This window comes from Tenrec ecaudatus, chromosome 8 (genome assembly GCF_050624435.1).
Source record: "Tenrec ecaudatus isolate mTenEca1 chromosome 8, mTenEca1.hap1, whole genome shotgun sequence".
NCBI classification, from domain to species: Eukaryota; Metazoa; Chordata; class Mammalia; order Afrosoricida; family Tenrecidae; genus Tenrec; species Tenrec ecaudatus.
The window spans coordinates 42643363-42670310 of record NC_134537.1 but is presented as its reverse complement, the minus strand read 5'-3'; the positions used below and the strand labels follow the sequence as shown (position 1 = coordinate 42670310).

Below are 26948 nucleotides of genomic sequence, written 5' to 3'. Positions count from 1 at the left end.
CGAATGTAGGGTGGATGCCATTCACACAGGTCGACATTTCCCAGGCCCACAAGTGGCGGGGAGAAAGCAGTCAACTGAGAAGTGTCTGGTGGGAGGAGGACTTTTTTTATGACCAATTGGCACTGTGCACATGCATAAAGCGACAGCACACACGCACTGTATACCGTGCGCACACCCATGGCCGCAGGGACCTCACATGTGTGCTAGACTGTCATCGTGTGAACCTTACATAGTGACTTCACGATTGGGGGCACTTTGCCTTTAGACTCTCAGGCAGTAGATATTTATATCCCCTCAGTCCATTCCTGGTCCAGAACCAGCACCAGGAGTGCCACCCCAGATCCAAACTCACTGCCCTCCAGTCGATTCTGACCCTTAGCTTCCCTCTGCGGGCTTCCTGAGCCTGTCCATCTTTACCAGCGTGGATAGCCTCATCTTTCTCCCAAGGAGTGGCTGTTGGGTTCGAACCTCCCACCTTGAAGTTAGCAGCCCGATGCTTACCCATCAGGAGTGCAGCTTTCATAAAAGCCTTCCTAGTAGGAGCTCTGTCCCACGCTCATTTACCTAGCCCCAGCTCTCACTTCTCACCAGCTTTTCCAGTCACAGACGACTCAGCCTCCATCCCTTCCTTTTAGTGTTAGCTGTGGTTCAGTGCAGGGTTGGCGCAAGCACTAAAGCGCAAGAGTTGGGTAGACATGTGAGTGGAACAAGCTGTGTGGTTATGATCCAGAGGCCAAGGCTGGCGGGCAAAGGCCGGGGGGCTCCTGGGGACGGTCTCACCAGCCACGCAGCAGCAGCAGCACCGCTGACTCAGAGCTGCTGAGGGACCTGAGACTCGTCCGTCTTTGAGAGAAATGCTGGGCCTTCTGTGCTGGGAAGAAATCATGAACAATAAGCACGAGCGTGTCCCGCCAGGACAAAGACCATAAATTCCCCTTTTACACTCAGTACTTGAGACTCCAACATCCTAAACTTTCCAAAGATCATCTTTCTCAGAGAAAATATCTTGACCCCTATCCCAGTTGGCAGAAAAATCCCCCTGAATACCCTGAACTCTGGGACTGCTGGAGATGACCCAATCCCCCTGGATAGAGGCCGGGCTTCTAGGAATGCACTTCTTCCTACTGCCTGTTTCAAGCCGTTCCCCCGGACAACAGGCCAGAGGGATTATGCGGGGAGCTCATTTTGCTCTCAGTTGTCAGCATAACAATTTCGTGTTTACTCACCACAGATGGCATCATTGAAAATCACCTAGTGCGGTTCCCTTTAGCGGGATCATTTCAAATAAATCCCTGCAGAGAGTACTGTGGCTTTGTTCATCCAGCCCAGCTGGAGTCCCTGTGTGCTCTCAACCCACAGGGGTTCCCCCCACCCCCACCCCTATTTTTCCTCTCTTCTCTCTGCAGGGATGGCGTGGAGGATGTGGACAGCCAGGGGGATGGGAGCAGCCAGCCGGACACCATCTCCATTGCCTCGAGGACTTCTCAGAACACAGTGGACAGTGACAAGGTAGGACGATGTCCCTCCCGGCCTGCCTTCCCCCCAAGACCTCTTGTTGGCTTCACCACCCCTGGAGGGTTAGCCCGAGAGGAATGGTTCCCACCGTGGTCCTAACTGAACAGGCAGCTGTCGCTGTGCCAGCAACGGGGAAGAACCCGGGAGGGAGGAGCTGTGTTGCAGCTCGGGGACCTTGTCTGAGGGGTTCGGGTGCACCTCGCTTGCTGTGAGAGGCTAACAGAAGTGGAAAGGGCGAGGGGGCCTAGGTCTCTGGTCCTGGTCCCATTCCTGGGCTGCTGGATGCTCGGGAAGGAACTCGGGAGACTGAGATTGAGCTGGTTTCCTGAGGTTCGTGAATGGGATTGGCTCCTTTTTTATAGTGATTTGAATGGGGGATCGCTTTAAAGTTAGACTAAGACTAATGATTTGAGAAATGGGCACAGTGATGAGGCTCCTTAACCCACAGCGCTCTCCTGGCTTCTGCCCAGAAGCCACGGACGTTCTGGGCCTGAGCAGCAGCAGGCCCACGAAGTAGTGTCTTGAAAGAAAGTCTAGTCCCTTGCTCTCTTACATCTTAGAGCAAATGGACAAGAGTTAAGGGTCCTGGTGGAAGTAAAAGGAAGCACACTGGAGCAAAGACGTCACGAATTTGCTCAAGTTGGGAATGGAGTTCAGGAGAGAAAGGTTCGATTTCCCTGCCCCTACTTCTCACTTGCTTGGTGGGAGATGATCCTTTGCTGCCAAGCGGTGATATTATTCACGAAGGTTGAGCTTTTCAAAGACTCTTAGGCCCTAGTTTGTCCAGAAGGAGTCGTTTCACCCGCTCCTTCAGCTCCTGTCCCCTGGCTCCTGTGCGTATTCTGAGAGGATATCCGTCCACTTTTCTAGCGTTTTCTGACTCAGAGGGAAAACGCTCTGTCCACCTTCATCGCATGCACTAGCGTTCAAGGACATTCAAGGTAATTCCATCTGGCATCCTGCCTTCCAGGATTGGAGCCACCTTTGACTATCAGAGCTCATTTTCCCCACTTGTAAACGCGTGCGAAGGAGATTGTTTGTGCGCCCCTTTCTCCTCTAGTCCGTTGCTTAGAAGGCTGGCCTCAACTGCCATGGGCAAGAAAGAAAGTGCTTCTTCTTAACCAGTCAGTGATGAGCAAAACCAAGAGTTGGCCATGTTCAAGCATCGTCCCGTAGTTTCAAGGTTCAGAAGGCTCATCCCTCCCAGCTGCTGCCCATCTTTCCAGCAGCCCTGACATAGACGTAGACCCTTCCGATGGGTCTGGGGCCTTAGCAGGCCCTGGGCACTGGCCAGTCCTTGTCCTTCTTGCAGGGGAGTGCAGTTGGATCAGGACACTTCTGATCCCCAGTCATGTAGAATCTGGTACTCACGGTTGATGCTACCATGCAGAAAACAGAGGCCCAAGAGAGGCTGAGTGACTTGTCTTAGAAGTGTTTTCCCCACTCCAAAAAAGTCAAAGCATTGGATTCCCAGTGCTGAAAGCAGCCTAGCCGGGTAGGCTTTCTGTGCATCCCCAAACACACTAGTCACCCATTCGTCAAAAAGGAGTCCCTGTGTGCCCTGCTCCGTGCTGGGTCCTGTGGAGAGATGTGGCCTCTGTGTTCCATGTGAATCCCTATCTGTAGCAGTTTGTGTTGACTGTCTGTCTCTTCGGCCAAGCTGTAAATGCCTGGTGACGGCAGGGCCGTGTCTGTCTGCCCCATCACTGCCTGACAGGCAGCGCACACAACATGCTCAGCACAGACTGGAGGAGAAATGCATTTGCCACTGGATGCCTCTGGCTCTCAGCAGTCTTTGTCCCTGGCTTTGGGGAGCACCAGCATTCAGAGGCAGGGAAAACCAGGGATCCCAAAGCAGCAAAACATATGCACATGGTATTTTCAAACAAAGCAAGGAGTTAGATGTTTCCTCGGTTCCTTAGTTCTGAGGGGAAAGCTCTAGTGGGCTGGAGAACTTAGCCTAACGGCACCACGAAGCTGCAGCCATCAGAGTGTGCTGGGAGATGATAAACGAAGGCGTGTTTCATGACTGAACCTTGGAAAATCCCTCAGCAGTGGGCACAATAAGGGGAGCGTGTGTCTGTAGCCAGGTACGGCAAATTAGAATGTTCTCGCTCTTGCAACATGAAGGACAGGTGCCGAGGCAGCCACGTGTCGTCTCTGACCTGCAGTGCTCTTCATTGGTGGAACTATTCATTGGTATCTATGGACTTCTAGATGTGATCGGTAGCATTGACTGTGCCGGAGGGCCAGAGGATGCTGGTTTGCAAGTGGTCAGGGGAACACATAAGGGGAAGAAAGAGAGCAAATCAAACCACATCCAGCAGAGGAGCAAGCCTGGGGAGGTAGCTATAGGAATCGGGCGATCAGCATCTTGGCAATGGGTTCCTAGCACACTGCCCCTGGTTCTTCTCTAGTCCCACGGAGATGAGGAATGTCACCGTTGAAGGACCATGGCAGACTGGCTTTTGGAGCAGTGGGGCCCTCGGCACCCGCCAGCCCCCTCCTCCTGGTGTGTTGTGGTGTGGTTTGGTGTAGTGTGGTGGAGAGGAATTTAGACTTGAAGCCTGGCACACCTGCCTGAGTTCAAATCCCAGCTCTGGCCATTGTATTTGTGTCTTGTTGCATAAGTGACTACACCCTAGCAACCCCCTCTGTCACGCCAAGTTAGTAACGCTCCTCTCACTGGGCCGTTGTGCAGATGGAGTAAAATATGATGCTGCAAGGGTTCAAGTTCTGCATTACTAGAGAAGGAAACAAAGGCTTAAAAGATAATAAGCAGATGATGTAGCCATCCGTGAGAAGCTTCACATGTGCTCGAGTAGAGCCCGCCCTCCAATGTCATTAGGAAGACTTAGCTGGGAGCATATGCATCTCAGTGCTCAACTACAGGGATGGAGCGTCCACGAAACCCAAACCCAGCCCCCTCCCCCCCATCAAGTTGATTACATCACCCATCTAAAAGCAGAACAGCGTCACCCCCTGCCCACGTGCCAGCCCTTACCATGTAAGGCCCAGAGATCTGTCACACTGACGCATGGGCCATCTTTCTGTTGAATGGGTCATGATGCATCTCTGTCGTTCATTCACTTCATTCTCAGACAGTACCACACTGGGCCAGGGGCAGCCTTGAGACTGAGATACTAAAGGCTTCCTTCATGCCTTTTCTTCAGACCTTCTCATTTTGGTTAGAAATCCTGTTTCCTTCAACATAAACCGAAGCTCAGTGTTAACTGTGGCAGTAGATACCGATGGTTGACAACACCACGTGATCGATGCCAGTGCTCTCACCAAGTTACACACACGGACGCTGGTGCATTGGCAAGCGTACTGTCTGTAATTCTATAACAATGAAAACGTGAGCCATAGCCCCTCGTCCAAAAACCACCACCGCCACCACAAACACCACACCGTGTGGTGCACGGAGCTACTTGCCACACCCGGATGTCGCCAGGAGTCGGCATCAGCTGAACAGGCTGTGACCTCCCTGCTTATGCGAGTATCACCAGACTAGACGTGAGGGTGGCAAACAGATCCCATGTTCTTCTGCATGAACTAAAAGAGGCCTGAGCGTCGGCACCCATTCCCGATGGGCGGATAGCTTCAGAGCCTTGCTTTCCTCTGGGATTACTCCCGTCTGTAATCACCTGTCTAAAGTGGATCATCCAGAAGGGTGCCCCGTGCTCCAGGGTGCATCTCACGAACGTTGAACACAGCTCCTTGTTCCACCGCTTCCCAGTGTGGGCTCCTTGCTGGGTGGTGTGCCCTGACATGTTGGCTGTCACATCTCCGTGAGCTGCTCCACTGAGAACGAGAGTTACTAGCTTTTTTTCTGGTCTAAATCCACCCCAGTGCTCCAGTGTGCTGCGGCTGCACATTATCCACTAACCTGTCTCCCAGCATTATCGGATCGGTGTACCTTCTGTGTCTTCTACCAAGTTCTAGCTAAAAGGTCAGATTATGGACAGAGCAATGCCCGGGTCTCCTTCTCGTCCTCCGTTAGCCTTTGGTTCTTGGAAGATTCTTCGTCTGGCTCTTCTTTAAGCTCTCCACCCGGCCAAGGCAGCCCCCCTTTTCCCTATAGCAGAGAAGCTGGGATTGTTTACTTCGGGTGTAAATTCCACCCTTGAGAGGAGACGGTCTGTCCTCTTTAATTCTGTGTGACCAACGTCTGTGCCTTGATCAATGACGCAAATAGCTTTTCCCAGAGTGGCTTTCGTTCAGCTCTCAGTGGGTTGTGATAATCCGATCCCACCTGATGGACGTCCAGGGCTGTTTCTCTGGAGGGAAAATGTGTGTCCTTGCTTTGCTCCCTAGCGGTCTGAGCCCTCCCGGTCCCGCTGACCTTCTGTTGCCCAGCAGTGTGTTCCGGCGACACTGCGCTGAGCTTCCCACTGGAAAGAGTCTTTTGCCTGTAGAGGCCTCATTCACTGGTGGGCCTTTGCCACTCTGACTTCAGAGAACTCCAGAAATGTAGAATCCGCCGCAAGCAAAGCTGAGCTGCGAGATGTCGGCAAAGAAGCCTCTTGTTTAACACGATGGAGGTCTGCCGATGACTTGCCAGCTGATGGGATACAAGCCGGTGTCTGCTGCGCAATGGTCCCTGTGCATGTATTTACCACGGGGGCTGGCCACGCTGGACGCAGTCAGTACACGCTTGTTGAATTGGACATGACAGATACAGCCCAGGAGCAAGAGTGGCCCTCCGTAAACCGTCAGTAAATTTCTAGACATGTCAGGCTGGCTGGAGACAGGGATTGACGTGGCATTGAGTTGCAGGTGCCATTCTCTCCACAAACAAGGTCGCCAGGGAAAGGACGCGGCTGAGTATCCCAGGGCGGACGTGTGATTTGAATTAGGATGATCAAACTCAGGCAACCCAAGAGACAGCTGAGAGGGGTCATGTGCTGGGACTGGGGTGTGGGGTGCTGGTGGCACATACACAAAAATAGACTCGTAGAGAAGCCTGGAGATTTCAGGGTCTAACTTAGTCACTCTTAAACTCTGGGTGCCCAGATCGGTGCACGTACCCCCACTTGTGTTGTACTGATTGTCAGGGAAGGCCCAGCGCAGACGTGTTGAGGGTCCAACTACGGGAAGGTCTAGAGAGTCCTGTGTTGCCGCTGCCACTTTGATCTGCAGCCATCTCCGGTGAAGCCGAAAGCCAGGGGTGTGGCAGCTGGGCAGTAGGAGCCTTCTGGGAGCAGAGCCTCCCTAGAGCCTCATCTCGCACCTGCTCTTAGGGACACAAGACAGACCGCCGCATGCAGAGGTAGTAGGCGGGGAGAGACGGTGAACACTGGTGTCTTCGTTCATACTCATGTTGAGGACCCGGGTGAGCTCGGTTCTCTGCGCTGGGAGCCCAGCAGCGAACCAAACAAAGGCCCTGCCGTCCCACGGCTTCCATCCTGAGAAGGGGAAAGGCTGGCTTTCCTAGACTTCTGCTAATAGCGTCAGAGATCAGAGGCCGTTCCGTGGATCCATTAGCATTGGGGGTTTCCCCTTAAAGAAAAATGGGTTGATGCCGCCGTTGGAAGAACCTAAAGCAGCTAAAGAAAAGGATCTTCCGGGTCGAGTGTCGTGCCGGCGTACCTGTGCTGACACGGTTAACCGAGAGGGAATGGAATCTTCGTGTAAATCAATAAAAACCAACAGCGAAAGCAGCCCTCCCAACCCCCCCGCCCCCCCCCCACACACACACATACACATACACGGGGACAGGGCGGAGATAAGTGGGCACCTGGCCTCACCGGGAGCCCAGCTCAGCCAGGCCAGGCCCAGAGCTGTGGAGTAAGATCCACAAGGGCTCTCTCCTTAGAGCAGGAGGGCTGGCCTTTTATGAGCTGTCAGCGACCACCACACCCAGGGGTCGAGACAGGAGGGTCCTGGTGGGGAGAGGGTTCTGGGCAGGATGCTAGATGTTGTCTACTGCCGGGAAGAAAGGTGGTGAGTAGAGGAGTGGGGGGTTTGGTGAGTAGACGAGTGTGGGATGCAAACCCATTGTGGACTCCTGACAGGTCACTTGATGGTTTTGTGCCTGAGTCTCCTCATCTGTACCATGCGGGCGTGCGTCTTACTTGCTGCGGCCATTTCGGGCTCTCAGCGAGCCTCTGCAAAGGAATACAGGACGCAGGGGGCTGCTCTCGGGGTGGCTGCAGGATCCGAAGGCAGTGTGTTCCCTGTGGACTCGGACGACTCCACAGAGAGAAAACCAAAATGTGGAAATGCGGGGGTCCAGCAGTACCCCGATGAGAATCAAACCTATCCGTTCATGCCAGGTGGGACTTTTCACTCGACAGCATCTTAAAAACCATCACGGTGATCGCCCCGAGGCTGGTCGGCTCACATTTTATCGTGGCAGCATGTTGCATTCAGCTGTGGTGTCTGGGCACCCGGCCATTAAACCCACTCTCGTACAAAGAGAAGACAGTCAGGCGGGGTTTCTGGGGGGGAAGACTCAGCACCTCTGTCCCTCTGCCTCTGTCTCTCTGGGGCAAAGGGTCTATATGCCATGACTTCCGAGAAAGTGGCTTTGTTCCCTTCCACTGAGTGACAGCACACTTTATAGTCCTTCCGTAGATGGCTTGAAAGGGAATCTATATCTGTACTTCCTTAACCAGGGTTTAGGGCAGGTCCACCTGCAAATGAAATCTGGAACTTAGAAGCTTGGACCTCAGTGGGGTCCAACCCTGGACAGTGAAGGGCATCAGAATCACTGTGTATGTCCTAGATAATGACTTTCAAATTATTTTCTCCCACAAGGACTTGGTAGTCACTACAATTTTTTTTAATCTACCATAGAGTTTTACATATAAACTGTGTTTAAAAATAAATGTTTTGTTGTATTTTAGCTCTCTTAATAGTCTTAGTCCTGGACTCAGTCTGACAATGACCTTTCTCACGGTAGCGGTCCTTGCTTGCTCTTGCTTTTATCTGTGGCGGGCAGCTGGCCGGAGGGAGGGAGAAAGGCAGCCGTGAGCAGTACACGCAGTAGTCTGTGGTCCTGTAGTCCGTGGTTCTATAGTCTGTGGTCCTTGGGATGCCTTCTGGCTGCTGCTGCCTCCCTCAGGCTGCCACCTCCGCAGTGATATTGCAATGCAGTAGAAATGTGCTGCCCTTTCAGAACACACTGATAAAGGATGAGGAGCTGAGGCCACGGGTTTGACTCCAGTGAAAGGGTCCTCAGATAGGCGAGTGGGGGGCTCGCAGCCATGGTCCACCAGAAACGAGGACGTGCCCTTTTGCTGCTCCTGGGCAAATGTCGCCGAACCGCACTGTTTCGACTTGATGTTTTCCGTGCGCAGCATAGCTTGGCAGCCACCCTTGAGAAGCCCATGTTGGAAATGACCAATCGCCTGAAAAGCAAATGGGCACTTGCTGAACATGGCCAACCCACAGCACGCCTGGGAGCAGCCGGGATGCTCTGAGCATTTGGATGTGCCCAATATGCACCTTGTACACGAACCTGTTCGCTTTCGTATGGGAATAGGGGGACTTGATAAGGTGGTCTGAACTCAAAAGGATTAGGTCAATGTGTGACAAGGGCAGGGGTAGCCAGGAATGTGGAGTCACAGACTTTTAGAAGAAAGGAGACTTAGAGATCGCTTGCTCCCTCTCCTTGTCCTGTTTCCAAAGAGCAAAGCGCTTCATGGTCTGCTCAGTCAGAGAAGCAGCTGAGTGCACAACCAAGGCTCAACCCCACGCCAGGCCCCGACGATGACATGGAACTGAAAGCACGTTGAATTCATAGTCATCCTGATAGCTTAACGTGTTGATGCTTGTAGCAAGAAGTGAGGCCCATTGCTGCCCCCTCCTCCACGTGCCTGCATCTGCACCCTCTGTCCCCTCTAACTTTGCCCCATCAGATCTGTAGCAATCCAAATTAAATGACTAAGTGGTTCAGTCGCCCAGTCCCGTGTCTCTGGGGCTGTCAGTGGCACTGGGAGTATTAAATCCTCTCACAGATATCTAAAACCAAGTGTGCATGACTCACAGTGGCCTTGGTGGGAGTGTGATTCTGCCTGTGGCCTCTTAAGGCAGAGTCCCAGCCGGCTCAGAGCGCTTGGCAGAGAGCACAGGAAGTGTGAGGCCGATCCCCGGCTCCCGGCTGCCCAGAAGGAGTGGGTTTCCAGAACCAGCACAGCTCTGCCGCTACCCGACACCATTTCTTTTTAAAAACTGCTAGAAAGATAAGACAAATCTGAGAGCAGGCCGTGTTGGTCAAGTGGATCAGCTGGTGGCAGCGCAAGACCCAGGAGACCGGAGTGCGTGAGTCTGGCTCTAGCTGCTGCCGGGGAGGGGTGCAGGCAGGACGGAGGGTGGCGTGGGGTGGGAGGAGTGTGCAGGGAGGTGCAAGCAGCACTCCGGCATGGAGAGATGCGGCAGCGTTCAGAGCAAGGGCTTGCCTCAGCGGCCCACCCGGATCACTGGGCATCTCACTTCACCCCTTTTCCTTCCTGGATTAGTTAATTTACCTCTGAGCAAAATCACTGAATCCACCCTGTCCATGCTAGTGACCGACAGCTGTGGGCTGTGGGGAACCTCGTTCTTAAATGGCAGGGTCACTAGAATTGATAAGTCAGAGTTGGGTCTCATCAGCGAACACTCTTGGCAGGTTTCAAAATGAATTCTTTTCAGAACTCTGAGCAGAGATTGTGCAAAAAATAAATGTCTGGGACAAAAGCAGTGAAGAGACCAACATGGGTGGGTGGGGCTGAGGGGGCAGGTGGCTCTGGAGCCGGGGCTCGGCTGTATCTACAGCTCCCTTTGCCTGTGCGTGCGACCCCATGCGGCCGAGCACAGGAGGCGGCTTCAACAGTGCACAGAGAGACGCCCGTCTCTCTCAAGTCCATCCCTCCGCACACGCTTGGGAGCCCGGCCTCAGTGATCTGTGGCCGTAGGATGGGTCGGCATCCATAGTTGCCAGTGAGTCAAAGCTGACTCCTGGGTACCCCACGTGTGACAACTACAACCGTTCCTGACGGCCTCTGGGCAGCAGGTCACCAAGCCTGCCTCCCACGGCAGCTCTCGGTGGGTTCGAACCACCACCCTTTCCACTAGCAGTAGAATGTTTAGCTGTTTGTAGCACCACGACACCTGATCAAAATGGCCAGTGGGGCAGAGGAAAGGGTGGCTGGGACCTGGTTGTTGTTGTTTTTTAAAATCTTGAGCCTAGATTGGAAATTCTTACTGGAGTCCTACCTTGCAATTAGTGCCACTTCCTCAGTGCTGATGGTGACAGCCAACTCCCAACGTAACAGGCGGATAATGGGGATTAATGTAAGGGTGCCCAGCACTTAGGCGGGGTGCCCTGATGGCCTGGTTCTAGCATTTGACCGTGGTTGGCACCCAGCAGCCACTCTGGGAGAAAGAGGCGGCTGTCTGCTTCCATAAAGATTCCAGCCCAGGAAACCCTTGGGGCAGGTGGGATGATGATCCCTACTACTGGAAAGCAGGACTTGGTCGAGAGAAACAACTTTGACTGGCTGCCAAGGAGCATCAGGGAGGACGTGACTCGGTGCAGAGCCTCTTCTAAGGAGCAGGGACCAGCCTCTGCCCTAACGTAGCTCTTCTTGTCCGAAGAGGCTGCCAGAAGAGGGAGGTCTGCATTGCATGTGTTCACGCACCGACCCCTTGGCACGACGCACCCGGCTTCTCCATGCCGCCTGGCCCTGGCGTGTGGGGGACCCGCACCTGTGCCTATCAGAGCTGGCCTTTTACCAGTCGGCATGCAGGCTTCCCGAGGCCAGACATTGAGCCAAACATCTGAACTTCAGAACCTGCGCCTGCTCACGCACTCCCTCTCTTAAAGAGCTCTTTGGTTCTGTTTGGAATTGCTCACGGCAGAGAGATACGCACTGACTTTCTCAGAATTTCAGGAGAGAGGTTCTTCCCACCAGCGCAGCCTCGCTTCACTACAGGCCCGGCGAGGCAGGCGGCATGGCCCTATGTGCGCTGCCTGCTGCCCTCTGGCACCTGCGGGGCTCAGACGTGTCACGAACGTGCGTGGTGTGCTCAGGGGGAAAAGAGAGAGAGAAAGACAGGCTACACCTTTTCTGCAAGGAGTCGTGGTGGCACAACAGTTAGCACTTGGCAGCCAACCCAAAGGTCGGCAGTTCAAACCTACCCAGAGCCTGTGCGGAAGAAAGGCCCACAGGTTGGTTCCCATAAGGAATACAACCTAGGAAACCCCGCGGGCAGGTTCTGCTACAAAGAGTTGGCATCTCGGAATCCCTGCAGCGCCTCCAGGCAGGGTCCCCTAGCTGCAGGAATCGAGCTCACTACATTGCCCTGACTGATTGGCTGCTGCTCACCGCAGAGCGAAGGGAGTGTGGCCTTGCAGGATCTTTCCCTCGGGAGGGGTGCTAGCCTTTCATCTCATTCATCACTCACTCACTCGCCATTGCTTGAGTCCCTCTCCTCCTCCTAGTGATGGAGGACAGGTAGTGGACAGAGCGGACAAAGCGCCTCGGTGGCCTCTTGCACTGGGCTCTGCGCACCGGCAGGAGCGGAACGCACTCAGTCCTGAGACCAATTGCCCACCTTCCTCTTCCTCTGCCTCCATGTACGAGTAGTTCTCCGTGACCAACGCCTCGACAGCCTTTATTTTAAACCTAGCTTCCCTCACTGACTCGGCCTACCACCCCCCTTTTCAGGGGGGGTTACTCAGAGCCCCACTGGCAATTAACATTTGTACTGTAACCCTTAACCCAGAATAAAATGCAGGTGTCTCCTCCTCCCCCCACCTGACCCCCAGTCATTCCCACACCTCCCACTTCCCCACACAACCACGGGTGAGTCAATAAGACTTTTATGACTGCTTTCACACAGGCTATTAGGAGGGAACCAGCTCTTACGAAGTTGTTCTTGAGCCTTCTCCAGAGGGAAAGATGTTTAGCATATGTTCTCGACCATTTAAACTGGCCGTTGCTGCCAGTAGAGTCCAAACCACAGAATCGTAGTTTTATCAGGAACCGATTTCCAAGAGCTGACCGAGCTGGGGGAACACAAAGAAAGGAGTGGACTTCAAGGCAGGACGGAAGATTTTTTCCAATCTATCGGTGCACCACATTCATCCTGTTTAAGCACCAGAATGTTACCAGGTAGCATCATGACCAGAGACTGTGTAGAGTTAGTCTCAGACCTTGACCTCAGTCCTCTGCGTTCAATCCCAAGGGCCGTGTGGGTGGTACCAGAGAGGGTGGCTATGTGTTTGCTAGATGGGCTTAGGGAATGAGGCGTTTGCACATGGCGCTGGCTTTATTCCGCAACCTGTGCTGGTCCTCGGGGCAGTGAACAAAGAAAGTAGCAGAGCAGACACACACTTACGGCCCAGCAGGCTCCTTTTTGAACAGGACTAGGCCCACTTTGACCCACATGCTTAGCCTTGGACTGACATTTGAGCTTGGCCTTGAAGCTCATCTTTTTTTACATTCCTCCTTTTTGTATCAGTTTTTGACCTAAATAATTATTCTAGTCAAAGAAAATATGTAACAGAGCAATCTGATATGCATTTGTATAGAAAGCCACTTTTTATTTTGGAATAGAATTAGATATGAAGTTTTTAAGTCAGCTCTTCTGTCCGGACATGGGAACTCTTCAGAAATTCCTTTAGCATCTTGCCAAAACCTTCGAATACTTTCTTGGACCAGTTTTTCCTTAAATGTTTGCATGCACAATTTTTCAACTGTAGTTTGGAAGCAATAGCACATCCACAGGGTGCAAAATTGAGTCTTCTCCAGGAATTCCAAGGGGGCAGCACTTGCTTAGAAGTAAAGTCCAGGTTGCAGGAAGGGCCAGGACAGAAGGGTGAATGGACGCAGGAGCCCAGGCAGGAAGCAAGGAGAGTGCCGTCACACGGAGGGATTGCAGCGGACGTCACAAAGCAAAATGCACGAATGGGAAACTAATTTGCCCGGTAAACTTTCCCCCAGACAACAGTAAGATGTTCGCTATATTTATTCAAAGGCCCCTTTAAGGTTTGTGAAAAAATGGAATTTTTCCATTAAACTTTTGGAAGCCAAAGTATATGTATGTGTGTGTGTGTATAATATTACCTAGCTTTATGCTTATAGGATTGATGCATACATAGATATATGTGTATATAAAGGATATATTGTTAATGTATGCATACGCTCACATGTATATATATATATATATATACAGACACATATATTCCCACTGCTGTTGAGTCAAATCCAACTTGTTGTGTGTGTGTGTATGTGTATGTACTTCAAAACATTCATAGCAAAAGCCTGTTATCTTTGCATTCTACTTTTCCCTGAAATTTTTGAAGCCCCCTTGGAAACAAACATGCATACATATATAAATCTTAAACTATATAATATTCCATTTTAGTAATTGGAAGTCAGTTTCCTTGATACCGGTAATGAGCATTGATTAAGATATTTGGTTTACAGATATTCTGTGTAGTGATGTTTTATATCTCCCTATAAAGCATAATAAATGGACATTGTTCTTATGTAGCTTCATAGACATTTATATGTGTACATGCACATACATATGATCACATGCACACATCTTCTTTTGGTATTTGTTGATATCCTAAATACTGTTTCATTTGTTTTTCCTTGTGACAAACAGGATAGAGCCATGCCACCCTTTCTGCTGCTGGCTATCACCCCGTCCCCCATGGTCCTAGGATTCATTTAACCGTCCCTCTCTGGATGGGCGCTTGTGGTGCTTCCGGTCTGTGTCATTCATTACAGAACAAGGCTGCAATTAGTCCCCTTGGTCAGACCCAGCTTCCCACACTTGAGAGAATATTAACTTCCTAGAAGAATCACTGGGCCAAAGGCAGTGTGCATTATTCCCTTGGCATTGTCTGAGCAACATCTAGGGTGGCTATGCCCACCTAGATGCCCCCTCAGCCTCACAGGGTAGTGGCCCACAAATATTTATATTTTTTCCAGTCTGATAGCAGGTATCTTTGAAAAAATTTTTATTTATTATTAATTTTTTTAAAATCATTTTATTGAGGACTCCTAAAACTCTTTATCACAATCCACCCATCCATCCATTGTGTCAAGCACATTTGTACATTTGTTGCCATCGTCATTCTCAAAACATTTGCTTTCTACTTGAGCCCTTGGGATCAGCTCCTCATTTTCCCCCTCCCTCCCCGCTCTCTCCTCGCTCATCAACCCTTGATAATTTATAAATTATTGTTATTTTCTCATGTCTTACACTGTCCACTTTTGCCTTCACCCACTTTTCTGTTGTCTGTCCCCCAGGGAGGGGGTCATATGTAGGTCATTGTGATTGGTTTCCCCTTTCTCCCCCATCTTCTCCTTACCCTTCTGGTGTCTCTACTCTCATTATTGGTCCTTGGGGGGTTATCTGTCCTGGATTCCCTGTGTTTCTAGTTCCTATCTGTACCAGTGTACAGCCTCTGGTCTAGCCAAATTTTTAAGGTAGAATTGGGTCATGATAGTGGGGGGGGGGAGCATTAAAGAACTAGAGGAAAGTTATATGTTTCATCGGTGCTACACTGCACCCTGATGGGCTTCTCTTCTCCCCACAACCCTTCAGTAAGAGGGTGTCCAGTTGCCTACAGATGGGCTTTGGATCTCCACTTTGCACTCCCTCTCATTCATAATGACATGATTTTTTTTTGTTCTTTGATGCCTGATACCTGATCCCTTTGACAGCTCGTGGTCGCACAGGCTGGTGTGCTTCTTCCATGTGGGTTCTGTTGCTTCTGAGCTACATGTCCACTTGTTTACCTAAAAGTCTTTAAGACCCCAGATGCTATCTCTTGATAGCCAGGCACCATCAGCTCTCTTCACCACATTTGATTATGCACCCACTTTGTCTTCAGTGACAGTCTTCAGTGGGAAGGTGAGCATCATGGAATGCCACGTTAATAGAACAAAGTGTTCTTGCATTGAGGGAGTACTTAGTGGAGGCCCAATGTCCATCTGCTGCCTTAATACTAAACCTATAAATATATGCACATAAATCTATCTCCCCATCATCATCTATAAATTTATTTACATATGCACATGTCTGTATTTAGACTGCTATAAATGCCCTTTGCCTCCTAGTTCTTTCCTCTATTTCCTTCTACTTTCCTCTTATCCCACTATCATGTTCAGCCTTCATTTGGGTTTCAGGAATTCCACTGGGTTACACTGCCCTTGATCAAGCCCTTCCAGGCCTCCTACACCTTTCTCGTCATCGATTTTAGATCACTTGTTGCTCCCTTGTCCATTATTACTTTCTTTAAAAATATCATTTTATTAGGGGTTCATATAACTTATCACAATCCATACATACATCAATTGTGTAAAGCACATTTGTACATTCATTGCCCTCATCATTCTCAAAACATTTGCTCTCCACTTAAGCCCCTGTCATCTAGCTCCTCATTTTTACCTCTCCCTCTCTGCTCCCCACTCCCTCATTAACCATTGATAATTTATAAATTATGATGTTGTCATATCTTGCACTGTCCAACGTCTCCCTTCACCCACTTTTCTGTTGTCCATCCCCCAGGGAGGAGGTTATATGTAGATCCTTGTAATAAGTTCCCCCTTTCCAGCCCACCCTTCCTCCACTCTCCCTGTATCGCTTGTTGTTCCCTTGTCCATTACTACTTGCTTATGTTTTGTTTAACTGCTAGAATTGGAATGTCAGCATTTTCTATTACTGTATATACTCAAGTATAAGTCGACCTGAATAACAGCTGAGGCACCTAATTTTACCACAAAAACTGCATTAAATATGTGCTGAAAAACTCAGCTTATACATGAGTATATACGGTATTTCATTACAGTGTGCACTGTTTCATCTACATTATTACCCAAATGAGAGGTGTGAATTTGTCCAATTAACTGACTGCTACTTTTAACTTTAATTTCTAGGGATAAAATTTGTTCCTACTTACAAACATCTGATTTACATAAAAATTTTTAAATATGAAACATACATGCTGAAAATAGATGGACAGAAGTGAACATGTTTAAGGAATATACATGTAACAGCCATGCAGGTTACAGCTCTCCAAAGGCCCTCTGCGCCCTCCCTGGTCAGAGGTACCCCTCCCATGACATTCAGAATCATGATTACCCTTCTTTTTATTGTCCCTCTTCTGTGGGGTCCCTACGTAAGCTAGGTTTGATGTGCCTGTTTTTGAATTTAATGTAAATAGGATACTAGTGTATATATTGTTTTGTGTCATCTATTGCCCCACAGTCTGCTTATGGGATTCATTCCTGTCTCTGTGTGCAGTTGTTGATTCCTTTTCCTTGCTGGGTAGTGCTCCATGGGGAAGGTCTAACACTATCCACGTGTCCGTGTTGGACATTGGGACCATGGTGCACAATGCTGGTGCGAGTGCTCGTGTGTCGTCCCACTGTGCATGCAGTTCTTGACGCTCTTTCAGAGTGTAAAGCTAGGAGAGAAATTGCTAAGCGATGGCCCATGTGGGTGTCTTCAGCTGTAGTGAGCTATGACTCAAAGTGGCTGCCCCTAGATTGATACTCCCACAGCACAGATGAGCTTGTGACCGCTCTCCAGCCTCAGGTATTGTCAGGTATTAATGCCTTGCAGATCTGGTGGGGATATGGCGATAGCTGTTTATCAATTTAATTTGTATTTCCCTGATCACCAATGAGGGTGGACTCCTTTTCATATCCTTCTTGGACATCTGGATGTTCTTTTGCCGAGGTGTCTAGTAGGTGGTCTTCTCTTCTTTAAACTCCATTTTCAGCTCTTCTTTGGCTATTCTAGATTAGCTTCACCTGTTACAAATATCTGCTCTCACTCTCTGGTTTGTCTTTTCTTTTTTTTAAAAATCATTTATTAGGGGATCATAAAACTCTTTTCACAATCCATACATATACACACATCAATTGTGTAAAGCACATCTGTACATTCTTTGCCCTCATCATTCTCAAAACATTTGCTCTCCACTTTAGCCCCTGGCATCAGGTCCTCATTTTCCCCCCTCTTTCCCCACTCCCCACTCCCTCATGAACCCTTGATAATTTATAAATTATTATTTTGTCATATCTTGTCCTGTCCGACATCTCCCTTCACCTACTTCCCTGTTTTCCATCCCTCAGGGAGGAGATCACATGTAGATCCTTGTAATCGGTTCCCCCTTTCCGACCCACCCTCTCTCTACCCTCCCAGTGTCGCCACTCACACCACTGGTCCTGAAGGAACCATCTTTCCCGGACTCCCTGCACTGCAAGCTCCTATCTGCACCAGTGTACATCCTCTGGTCTAGCTAGACTTGCAAGGTAGAATTGGGACCATGATAGTGGGTGAGAGGGGAGGAAGCATTTAGGAACTAGAAGAAAGTTGTATTTTTCATCGTTGCTACATCGCACCATGACTGGCTCATCCCCTCCCTGAGACCCTTTTGTAAGGGGGTGTCCCATGGCCTACAAATGGACTTTGGGTCTCCACTCCACACTCCTTCCCTCATTCACTATGATATGATTTTTTTGTTCTTTGATGCCTGAGACCTGATCCCTTCAGCACCTCGTGATTGCACAGGCTGGTGTGCTTCTTCCATGTGGGCTTTGTTGCTTCTGAGCCAGATGGCAGCTTGTTTACCTTCAAGCCTTTAAGACCCCAGATGCTGTCTCTTTTGATTGCCGGGGTCTGGCTAGTCTTTTCACTCTCTATATTGTGGCTTGATAAACACAATTTGGCATTTTGAATACATTTTGGAGGGTTCTGTGATGTGATACGTGTTTGGGATTTTTAAATACAATCTCACCAGTGATTTCTCCACAGAATAGTACACCACCATGCAAAAGTAGAAGGCTGGTGTCTCTCAACCCCCATGACCACCTCTAATTGAGGGAAGGAATCAGAACCAGCTGACTTTTTAGAAAATGTGCCTGTGTGTGCCCTTTTACCTTGCGCGTTCACAGGGAATCGAGTTGAAGCCATGAAAAATTGAGGCAAATATATATATATATATATAGTATGTTCAATATATATATGTATATATATGATGAACATATTGGGTTTGTCTGACAGCACAGACCAACGGCCTAGGGAAAAGCCTGGACAGGACCAAAATAAGCCTCTGTGCCCCCAGGGGACCCTGTTAGATGCTCACTTCCCACGGCACCCTTTCCATCCTGGCCCCGCAGCTCCCAGGAGACCTACAACAGGAGAGAGCTGCTTCTCTGCAGGCCCACCCGTAGCCACCACAGCCAAGCACTGACCACACAAGAGGAAGCAGGAATCCATGCCATGTAGAAGCTGGCAGGGCAATTGAAATGTCACCAGTTGGGTTCCACTTGGTGACAATATCAAGCTTTTTTTTTTTTTAATGACTAGCCTGTCGTGGAGACATCCCACACCGTGATTCTTAGTTGTGTTGATTTTTTTAGTTATGAACAAAGGGTAGATTACGTTCAGTCGTAAGTTAGGGATGGCCAGAGAGTCACAGAAATGAGGAGAAGCAACTATGAGGGGTTACCTCTAGTTTCCCAGGACGGAAGCCTGCTAACTAGTCTCTGCATGTTCACGCTTCCCAAACTCACTGCCATTGAGTTGATTCCAACTCATAGCTGCAAACTCCTCTGGGTTCCTGAGACTTTTAGGGGAGTAGAATGCCTCATCTTTCCTCCACAGAGTGGCTGGTGGTTCTGAACTGCTGACCTTGCAGTTAGCAGCCCAATGCATAACCCACTACACCCCACTCCCGTTGCATTCAGGATCACCTCCTTCTGATTTCTTCTCTACTCTGCAGCCAAGCTCCTCTATCGCTGCCCTTGGCTCACAGGGCCGATGCTAAGCTCCTCAGCACGTCCTGTGAGAGCTGCAGCGTCCAGCCCTTGCCATCCCGCCAACGTCACTGGAAACACTCTTAATCTCTTTCCTGCCCTGCAACCTCTCTGGTCCTCCTGGGATGTGTTATGTTTCTGCTCCATACCAGGCCTTTGGATATGCTCTCTCCTTTGCTCAGGAAATTGTTTCTCCCCCACCCCAAATAGCTTGGTCCACCCACCTCTTTTCTTTCAGATCTTAGCCTATCCTGCCTTGGTCTTCTCCCCAGCGCCTATGTATCACAGAACCCGGACTGTCGTTCCTTGGCGCGCTATCCCCGTTGGTCAGCGTGTAAGTAAGCACTTGGGTCACTCTGTGATTGCCTCCTCCAGCAGACAGTAAGGACAGAGACACGTGCTTGTGTTTGTATCTCCGTTGTCTCCCAGTGTCAAAAAAGCTACTGACTTGTCCAAGGTACTCAGAAAATATTTTGCTAAATGAGGACAGTGTGTTTTTTGAGCAGTGTCCCACATCCGGGAGGTGTAGTAGTGGAACGAAAGACATCAGTTCCAACCCTGATGCAAGCTGCCGAGGAGCCAGGAAACCAAAGATCGAGCCACGTGGTGGCAGAAGGACCGTGACTGCTGCCAGACACTTCCGGTGGGAAAGCCTGCTTGTCCTCCGTGTCTGCTCCAGAGAGATCACTCCTTGCTCTTTCGCTCAGACTGCAGTCTGGGTTGACTTCCTTAGTTCGGGCAGGAGAAACAGAGCTCTCCAAGTATCTGGACCCTTGCCCATGTCTCTTATCTGTCCCACGGACAGCAGATTCATCCTCCTACCAGTAACATTTCAGCTGCCCAGGGACATCCTCCTGTAATTCATTTCCTGACGAGAACGTGCAGGCCCAGTTCCAAAGGCATTGATAGTTTTCCTTCTTATCCACGTCCTTTGGAGACCGCCCCTTGTCTTCCTTGACATGCGCTTTACATGAACCTGTGCCATGGGGAGCCATTGGCAACTGCCGTGTCCGGGGATCCAAAGCAGCTAGATAGTCACAGTCTCCCACACTTCAACCTAGCCCCCCCAAACGAGTTGCCCGGAGGTCTCCCTCCCGTCGAGCGTGTGGGTTTCTTGACAGGCATGGCTGGGTTCTAAGGAGGCCGCCACAGGAGTATCTGCTACCCCCTCGGCCACAGAGCAGATGGTGGTGCTTGGACGCCCTCTGGTCAAGTCAAGCTTCGCTCCTCCTGCCTCCGGCTCCTGCACACTTTGCCTGTTCGCCTCAGAGCCGCCCTTCAGGCCAGCGTTCCCCCTGCCCCCACATCAACCACGTCCTCTGCCTCTGAGCCACCCACCCGGATGCCGGTTAACGGGACACAAACAGACAGATGACGATCTTTTCACATCCAGGGCAGGCTTCTCTTTGCCTTCACCACGGTGCTTCGCACAACACTGCACACTTAGTGGAGAGGCAGCCGTTCTGCCGTTGCACCTTGCCGTCCTCCCTGGACGGGCCCCAGTACCACTGGTCCAGGTCGTCACCAAACTTGGGTGTCTCGCCATGATCCCATCCCCCAGCCGCTCCTTTCTTTTCTTTTAAATCATTTTATTGGGGGCTCGCACAGCTCTTATCACAATCCACACATCCCTCGATTGTATCATCATCTTCAAAACATTTTCTTTCTTCTCGAGCCCTTGGTATCAGCTCATTTTTCCCTCTCCCTCACCCTCCTTCATGAACCCTTGATAATTTATCATTTTTTAAATTATCTTCCACCGACCACTGTCTCCCCTCACCCATTTTCTGTTGTCCATCCCCCTGAGAGGGGCTTATATGTAGATCATTGTGATCAGTACCCCCTTTTCCCCCCCACCTTCCCCTTACCCTCCTGGTATCACTACTTTCAATATTGGTCCTGAGGGGTTTCTCTGTCCTGGATTCCCTGTGTTTCCAGCTCTTACCTGTACCAGTGTACATGCTCCAGTCTAGTTAGGTTTTTAAGGTAGAATTGGGCTCATGATAGTGGCATGGGGGGCAAGCATTAAAGAACTAGCAGAAAGTTGTGTGTTTCATCAGTGCTATACTGCGCCTTGACTGGATCGTTTCTTCCTTGTGACCCTTCTGTAAGGGGATGTCCAATTGTCTACGAATGGGCTTTGGGTCTCCACTGTGTACTCTTCCTCATTCATGTCGATATGATTTTTCTGGGTTTTTGATGCCTGATATCTGATCCCATTGACACCTCTTGATCACACAGACTGGTGTGTTCTTCCCTGTGGACTTTGTTGCTTCTCAGCTAGATGGCCACTTGTTGATCTTCAAGCCTTTAAGACCCCAGACACTACGTCCCTTGATAGCCCAGCCGGCTCCTTTTCTAACAGCCCCACCAACAGCGTCCCGTCTCAGCCACCTGGGCCCATCTTCGTTTCGGTCTCTTCCTCAGACAGCTTTCCATGGCAGAGCTTCATTGACTACACGTTACTCAGCCTGGCTGGGTGGTTTTCTCTAATGAATGAAATCTCTGGGAGCTTCAAGAGGAGAAGCATACTCCCTACCCCCGCCCCCAAACCCTCCATTTTACCTTTTCTAACACCTAGATCTTCCTGCCGACCCTTCCTCCCCCGTGGGCCCCCAGCTGCCTGCAAAACTCTCCTCTGTGAACTGTGCTCCGGCCGCTGTGCCGTCCTCCCCCCAGACTCCTGTGCCTTGCAGGCCTGAGCTCCTTGGTCTGCCTGCCCGTCCTGCCGGGCTGTGTCCCCCAAAGGAGTCCTCTTTCAGGTGGCTAAGTTCCTGAGCTCAGGGCCCATCTTCGTCATTAAGAGTGATCGCTAGCCCTCCCTGAGCAGTCTGCTAGTCGGGGTCCTTCTACTCCCCGTTTGCTGTTTCCCGGTGGTCCCCGCCGCACCCTGACAGTGAAGCAAGCACTCGGAGCACCCAGCTCCTAAGTGGGGAACGGCGCGTTCTACGTCTGTGTCCTGTGTCCCTGTGTCTTTACAAACGCATCTCTGTCTCTGACTGTAGCTCCCAGAGCTTCCACGAGAAGGGTCGTCTCCATGGTTTGGGCGGCGGGCATCTGCAGATCAGATGCTTCCACTGGGCCAGCTGCTCAGGCCGCGGTAGGGTGTGTGCTCCGAACGCGCCTGGCCGCATCTGGCGCAGTGAAGGGTCTACCTGAGTTGGATCTTGGGGTGACGTTTCTTTCCTACCCGTTTGCGGGCTTCCTGTTCCCACTCAATACAAAAGGCTGATTTTTCTGTTAACCAAAAAAAGAAAAAGAATATACGTGTGTGTGTGTGTGTGTGTGTGTGCACATGTGCATTTGTGCTTCTGTATGTAGCTATACCCAAACCAAACCTGTGCCCGTGGTGTCTGTGTGGACTCATCGCAACCCGACCAAACAGAGGAAAGCTGCCCCGTCGGGGCTCCAAGCCTGCAGGTGACATTTCTGGAAGCCGACTGACACATCCTCCTCCCACGGGGCACCTGGTGGGGTGACACTGCCAGTCTTTCAGTTAGCAGCCAAGTGCTTACCCACGGGCTCATTGTATGCACGTGTACGTGTACAGTATACAGACCCACTGGCATACATGTGTATGCTATATGCACCCACTGGGCACCAGGGCTCTTGGTATGCATAGTTACACACACGTGCACAGTCCTATAGATATGGAAGGAGGAAATTAACCAAAATCCAAATAGTGGTTATTTTGGAGTGGTAGCTTTTTCCAATGTCTCGAGAAGAAAATATTCACTTTGGGGAACAGAAAATCCTAATGTTGTTTTCGAAAGGACCAGAAGGGACAAGCTGATCCGATGGCTGCCGAGGTCTGTGTTCTGTGTGAATCGAGGTCCGGGGACAAGCGGGTGGCTGTAGGGAGCAGGACGGGCCCCTCCCCAGCAATCGGAGCGTGGTGAAAGCCACCACAGTGGGTTTGGGCAGACTCAAGGATGGACCAGGGAGGAGAGCTGAGAAACTGGCCAGTGGGCTGGTTTGGAAAGGACAGGGGACTTGAAGTGAAGGAAAGAGAAGGGGAGTGCTGGGTGTGTGGGGCGTTATGTGAGTCTGGGTAGACTAGAGAAACAAATCCACGGACACATATGTGTATAAGGGAGAGGTTTATATACAAGTGCAATGGAACATTGAGAAAACATCCCAGCCCAGTCCAGAGAAGGTCCATAAGTCCGACATTAGCCCATATGTCCGACAGCAATCTATAAAGTCCTCTTCAGACTCACAAAACACATGGAATGATGCCAAGTGCAGGAGGATCACAGGCCAGTGGGTAGAAAGTGTTTGGATCCTGTGGTGTTGTAAGCATCTCAGCGCTGGCAGGTCTCTATGTGGCATCTCCAGCTTCAGAGGTCTTGTCAGCTACCTTGTCTCCCAGAGAAGTGTCTCCTGCCTCCACAGAGGAAGTACCAGATTTCCCAGACTTCTCAGAAGGCCATGCCCACACAAAAGTCTCATTGGCTATCTCCAGATTGACAGCCTAGGCTCCACCCTTACGTTCTTAATCCTTAAACTGACACCAGATTAGGAGACTACCACAGGGGTTCCCCAACACTTGACTGTTTCAGGGAGGGGTGTGCAAGGACAGAGAGTTCCCAGAGTGCACTCTTCCATCAGCCTGTGAGAGCAAGCTTCAAGGATACTCCCACATTGGTAGAGAGATTCCGTGGAGAGCTGAGAGGCAGAGAAAAAGCAGGCCTGTCTGGAGCTGGGCTAAGCCTCCTGACAGTTCCTGGGCAGGGGACCCTGGAGCAGGGTTAGGGCTCTCTGAGAGCACATGGGCGGAGCAGCTCCACCGCACGGCAGCAGGGTTTCAAGCCAGAGGCAGGCCACGGTTAGGCCAAGGCACGTTCTCCCTCCCTCCCCACAGCCTAAGGTCAGAGGGGAACATTCTCAGATAAAATTCTTGGGTAAAAAGGGATTTTGAGAAATCTTGCTGAACTTGGGGGGGGGGGGAACGACATGAAACAGGGATTTTCTAGGCCGTTTCTCCCACGTTGCCTGGTATCACCATTCTGGGGGGGGGGGGGGGTGTCACTGAACGGAGAGGAAAGAAACACGGGGCGATGAAGTCTTCCTCTGGCTTTGTCTTCCTGGGATGAGGGCCTGGGGTGGGGGTCTGGTGGGGGGTGGGGGAGGCCCTGGGAGGGACTTCTCACACAACCAAGCAGGATAAGGAGGCCCCAAAGGGGTGGGATGACACCCCCCCCCCCTACATACACACCATCCAGGCAGAGCAGAAAGCAGTAGGAACAGATAAGTCCCAAAGTCAGTCCTTGACTTCGTGTTTCCCGCCGCTCCTTCTGTCTGTCCTCTGAGCGCTGTCCTGGTGGGTTTGCCACCTGTGTCTGTCGAAATGCCAATGGCTCTGCCAGTTTGGGCTGGTCTGAAACTTGAGGCGGAGGGAAGGTTCCTTTAAGCCAGTTAGCAGGGCGTTGGTGGAGTCCCCGGGTGTCGTGGAGGAGCACGCAGAGAGCGTGTGAGGTCTCCCCTAGCTAGTGACGCCATTGGGTCGGGGACAGGGCCCTCCTGGAAAGCACCAGCGATGGTGCCTGCAGGGAAGCCGCCCAGAGCACAAAGCCCTCCACACTGACTGCCCTCTGACTGGGCCTGGGTGGTGAGCCTGCTCCCCACTCGGTCCGCACAGCTCTGTAAGGTAAGTGCCCTTGTCCCCGTGGTGCAGAGGAAGCAAATGTTGCTTCTAGAGCCTCGCTAGCTCACCCCAGGTCACACAACAAGCAAGTGGCCGAGATTTGGTCCAAGGTGTTCCTGGTGCCCAGTCCTCACACCAACCCGACCCTCCGAGGCCATTAGGGAACCCAGTTGGTTGCTTTTGTAAGCTGCGGATTTGAGTGAGGAGCTGTGCGCTGGCGTCAGCTTTTCCTGTAAGGGCCCACTAGGTCGGACCACTGTGCAGCGTGGTCTCGGCATTTTAAGAAGTAGGCATCGATGTGAACAAGCAGGTTGGTTTATTGCATAGGGCCCTCACAGGTCACCCCATCGTCGAGCAGATCCACAGGGATGCAGAGACCATCGCAGCTTGAGGTTTAGAAGAAGACAGGACGTTTTCTGTAGGAAAAATAATTTTAAAATTTCCCATCACATAATCACCCGAAACACTGACAACAGGTCCTGCAGGATGAGAAGCTTCTTGAACTATGTGAGCGGTGCTTTCCGAACATGCACGCCCACGGGCCGCTTGGCAGGTGGAGTCTCCCTCCCCAGAGTGGCCAGCGGCAGAGGACAGTGTGGGTGTCCACAAGCGCCATGGTTCCCATCTCCCCTCCCCCATCTGCTCATTGTGAGACCCGGGCAGGGACCTCTCAGTGCTTCCTTCTGCCAAAGAGGGGTCATGGGTTGCCCACCCCACAGGGTTGTGAATGCAGGATACAGGAAGCCAGGCTGCCAGAGGCCGGCCCTTTGCCTGGCACACGGTCAGCACTCGAGCCGCAGTACCCATTCACAATCCTCGTTGCAAGGAAAGGGTCCGTGCAATTGTTCTTCAGAATCCAATAGCTGTACAAAGGGCAGAATGTCAAGTTAAACATCCCCTAGAACTATTTGGCTCTGCCACCGAAATAAATCCCACAGACCTGAAACCACTCCTGGTAATGGCAGGGAATTAGGATGCGGGAGGACTCGCTCACGGGGACAGACAATACCACCTCCCCATCTTAACGTGCTAGTATACAAAGAAAGACGTGCCTTGAAGTTCTTGCGTCCCTTCGGCCCTGATCAAGGTGAGCTCGGTCGACACGCCCGTGCCTTCCCCGCCAGGCACGGCGCCTGGCGTGCTTTAGACCCTCATTCCCTTCTCACCCCGGAATGTCTTCTACCTGCCTCGCAGCTCAAGGCAACAGCTTTCCCTGTAGTAACGTTGACCTGTCTTCAATCACTTCGTGCACAGTCTGGGCCGGCGGGCGGGAGTTCTCACTAAGACAGGGTCGGGTTGGGGGGCTTCTTCCATCCCAGGGCGGAGCCTCGGCCACATGTGAGCTCCCGCTCTTTCATGTGTCCTCGGCCTTCTAAACGGTTGACTAGCTCAGTCACAGCTGACGGAGAATTGGACCAGACTCAAATTCCCTCAACTTAAGTGTATCGGAGCAGTAACAGGAACAATAAAAATGACAAGTCAAAGCCCTGGGACGGGAGACTGGAAGAGGGGTGTGTAGTGAGCCCTTTTCGGGGCCCGCCGCGGGGATTGGATTCTCGCCAGGACTGTGAGGAGTGACACGTAGTCAAAGGGGTGCAAGCTGTCTGGTTGCGGTGCAGTGCACATCATCTCAGGGAGGGAGCTGCCAGGGCTCGCACGGTGCTGACCGGCAATCGCTCTGGTCTACACACAGTGTACACACTCGGGGCCACTCTGGTTTCGCTTTGTCAGCCATAACGAAGCCGGGAAGAACTGGTCCGAAGGCTCATTTCTCCTGAACTCTCCTCTTGGCTGAGAGCCGTTGCTTTCTAGAATATTTAACACCGGCAAGGGCTCCAGAAGCTCACTTCCTTCAAGAGACTATTTTTCTTGAAGAAACCCTGATTTCGTTATTTCAGACAGCCCGGTAGAGATATGGCGCAAGCCACACGAGAATATGGGGGGAGGGGGGAGGGCCCAACCTGGCACCTTTGCTCACTCACTCTCACATGGCACCTCCCGCCCTCAGGCAG

At 51.2% G+C, this 26948-nt stretch overlaps 1 protein-coding gene across 4 annotated transcripts in view; it reads left to right on the top strand.

Moving 5' to 3' along the window:
- Positions 1-26948, top strand: part of KALRN (kalirin RhoGEF kinase) — a 727411-nt gene that overhangs the window by 505524 nt on the left and 194939 nt on the right. For all 4 annotated transcript variants that reach the window (XM_075556312.1, XM_075556314.1, XM_075556313.1 and 1 more), the window contains exon 33: positions 1407-1509. In XM_075556312.1, the coding sequence (XP_075412427.1) occupies positions 1407-1509 (103 nt within the window). The remainder of the gene's footprint in view (positions 1-1406; positions 1510-26948) is intronic.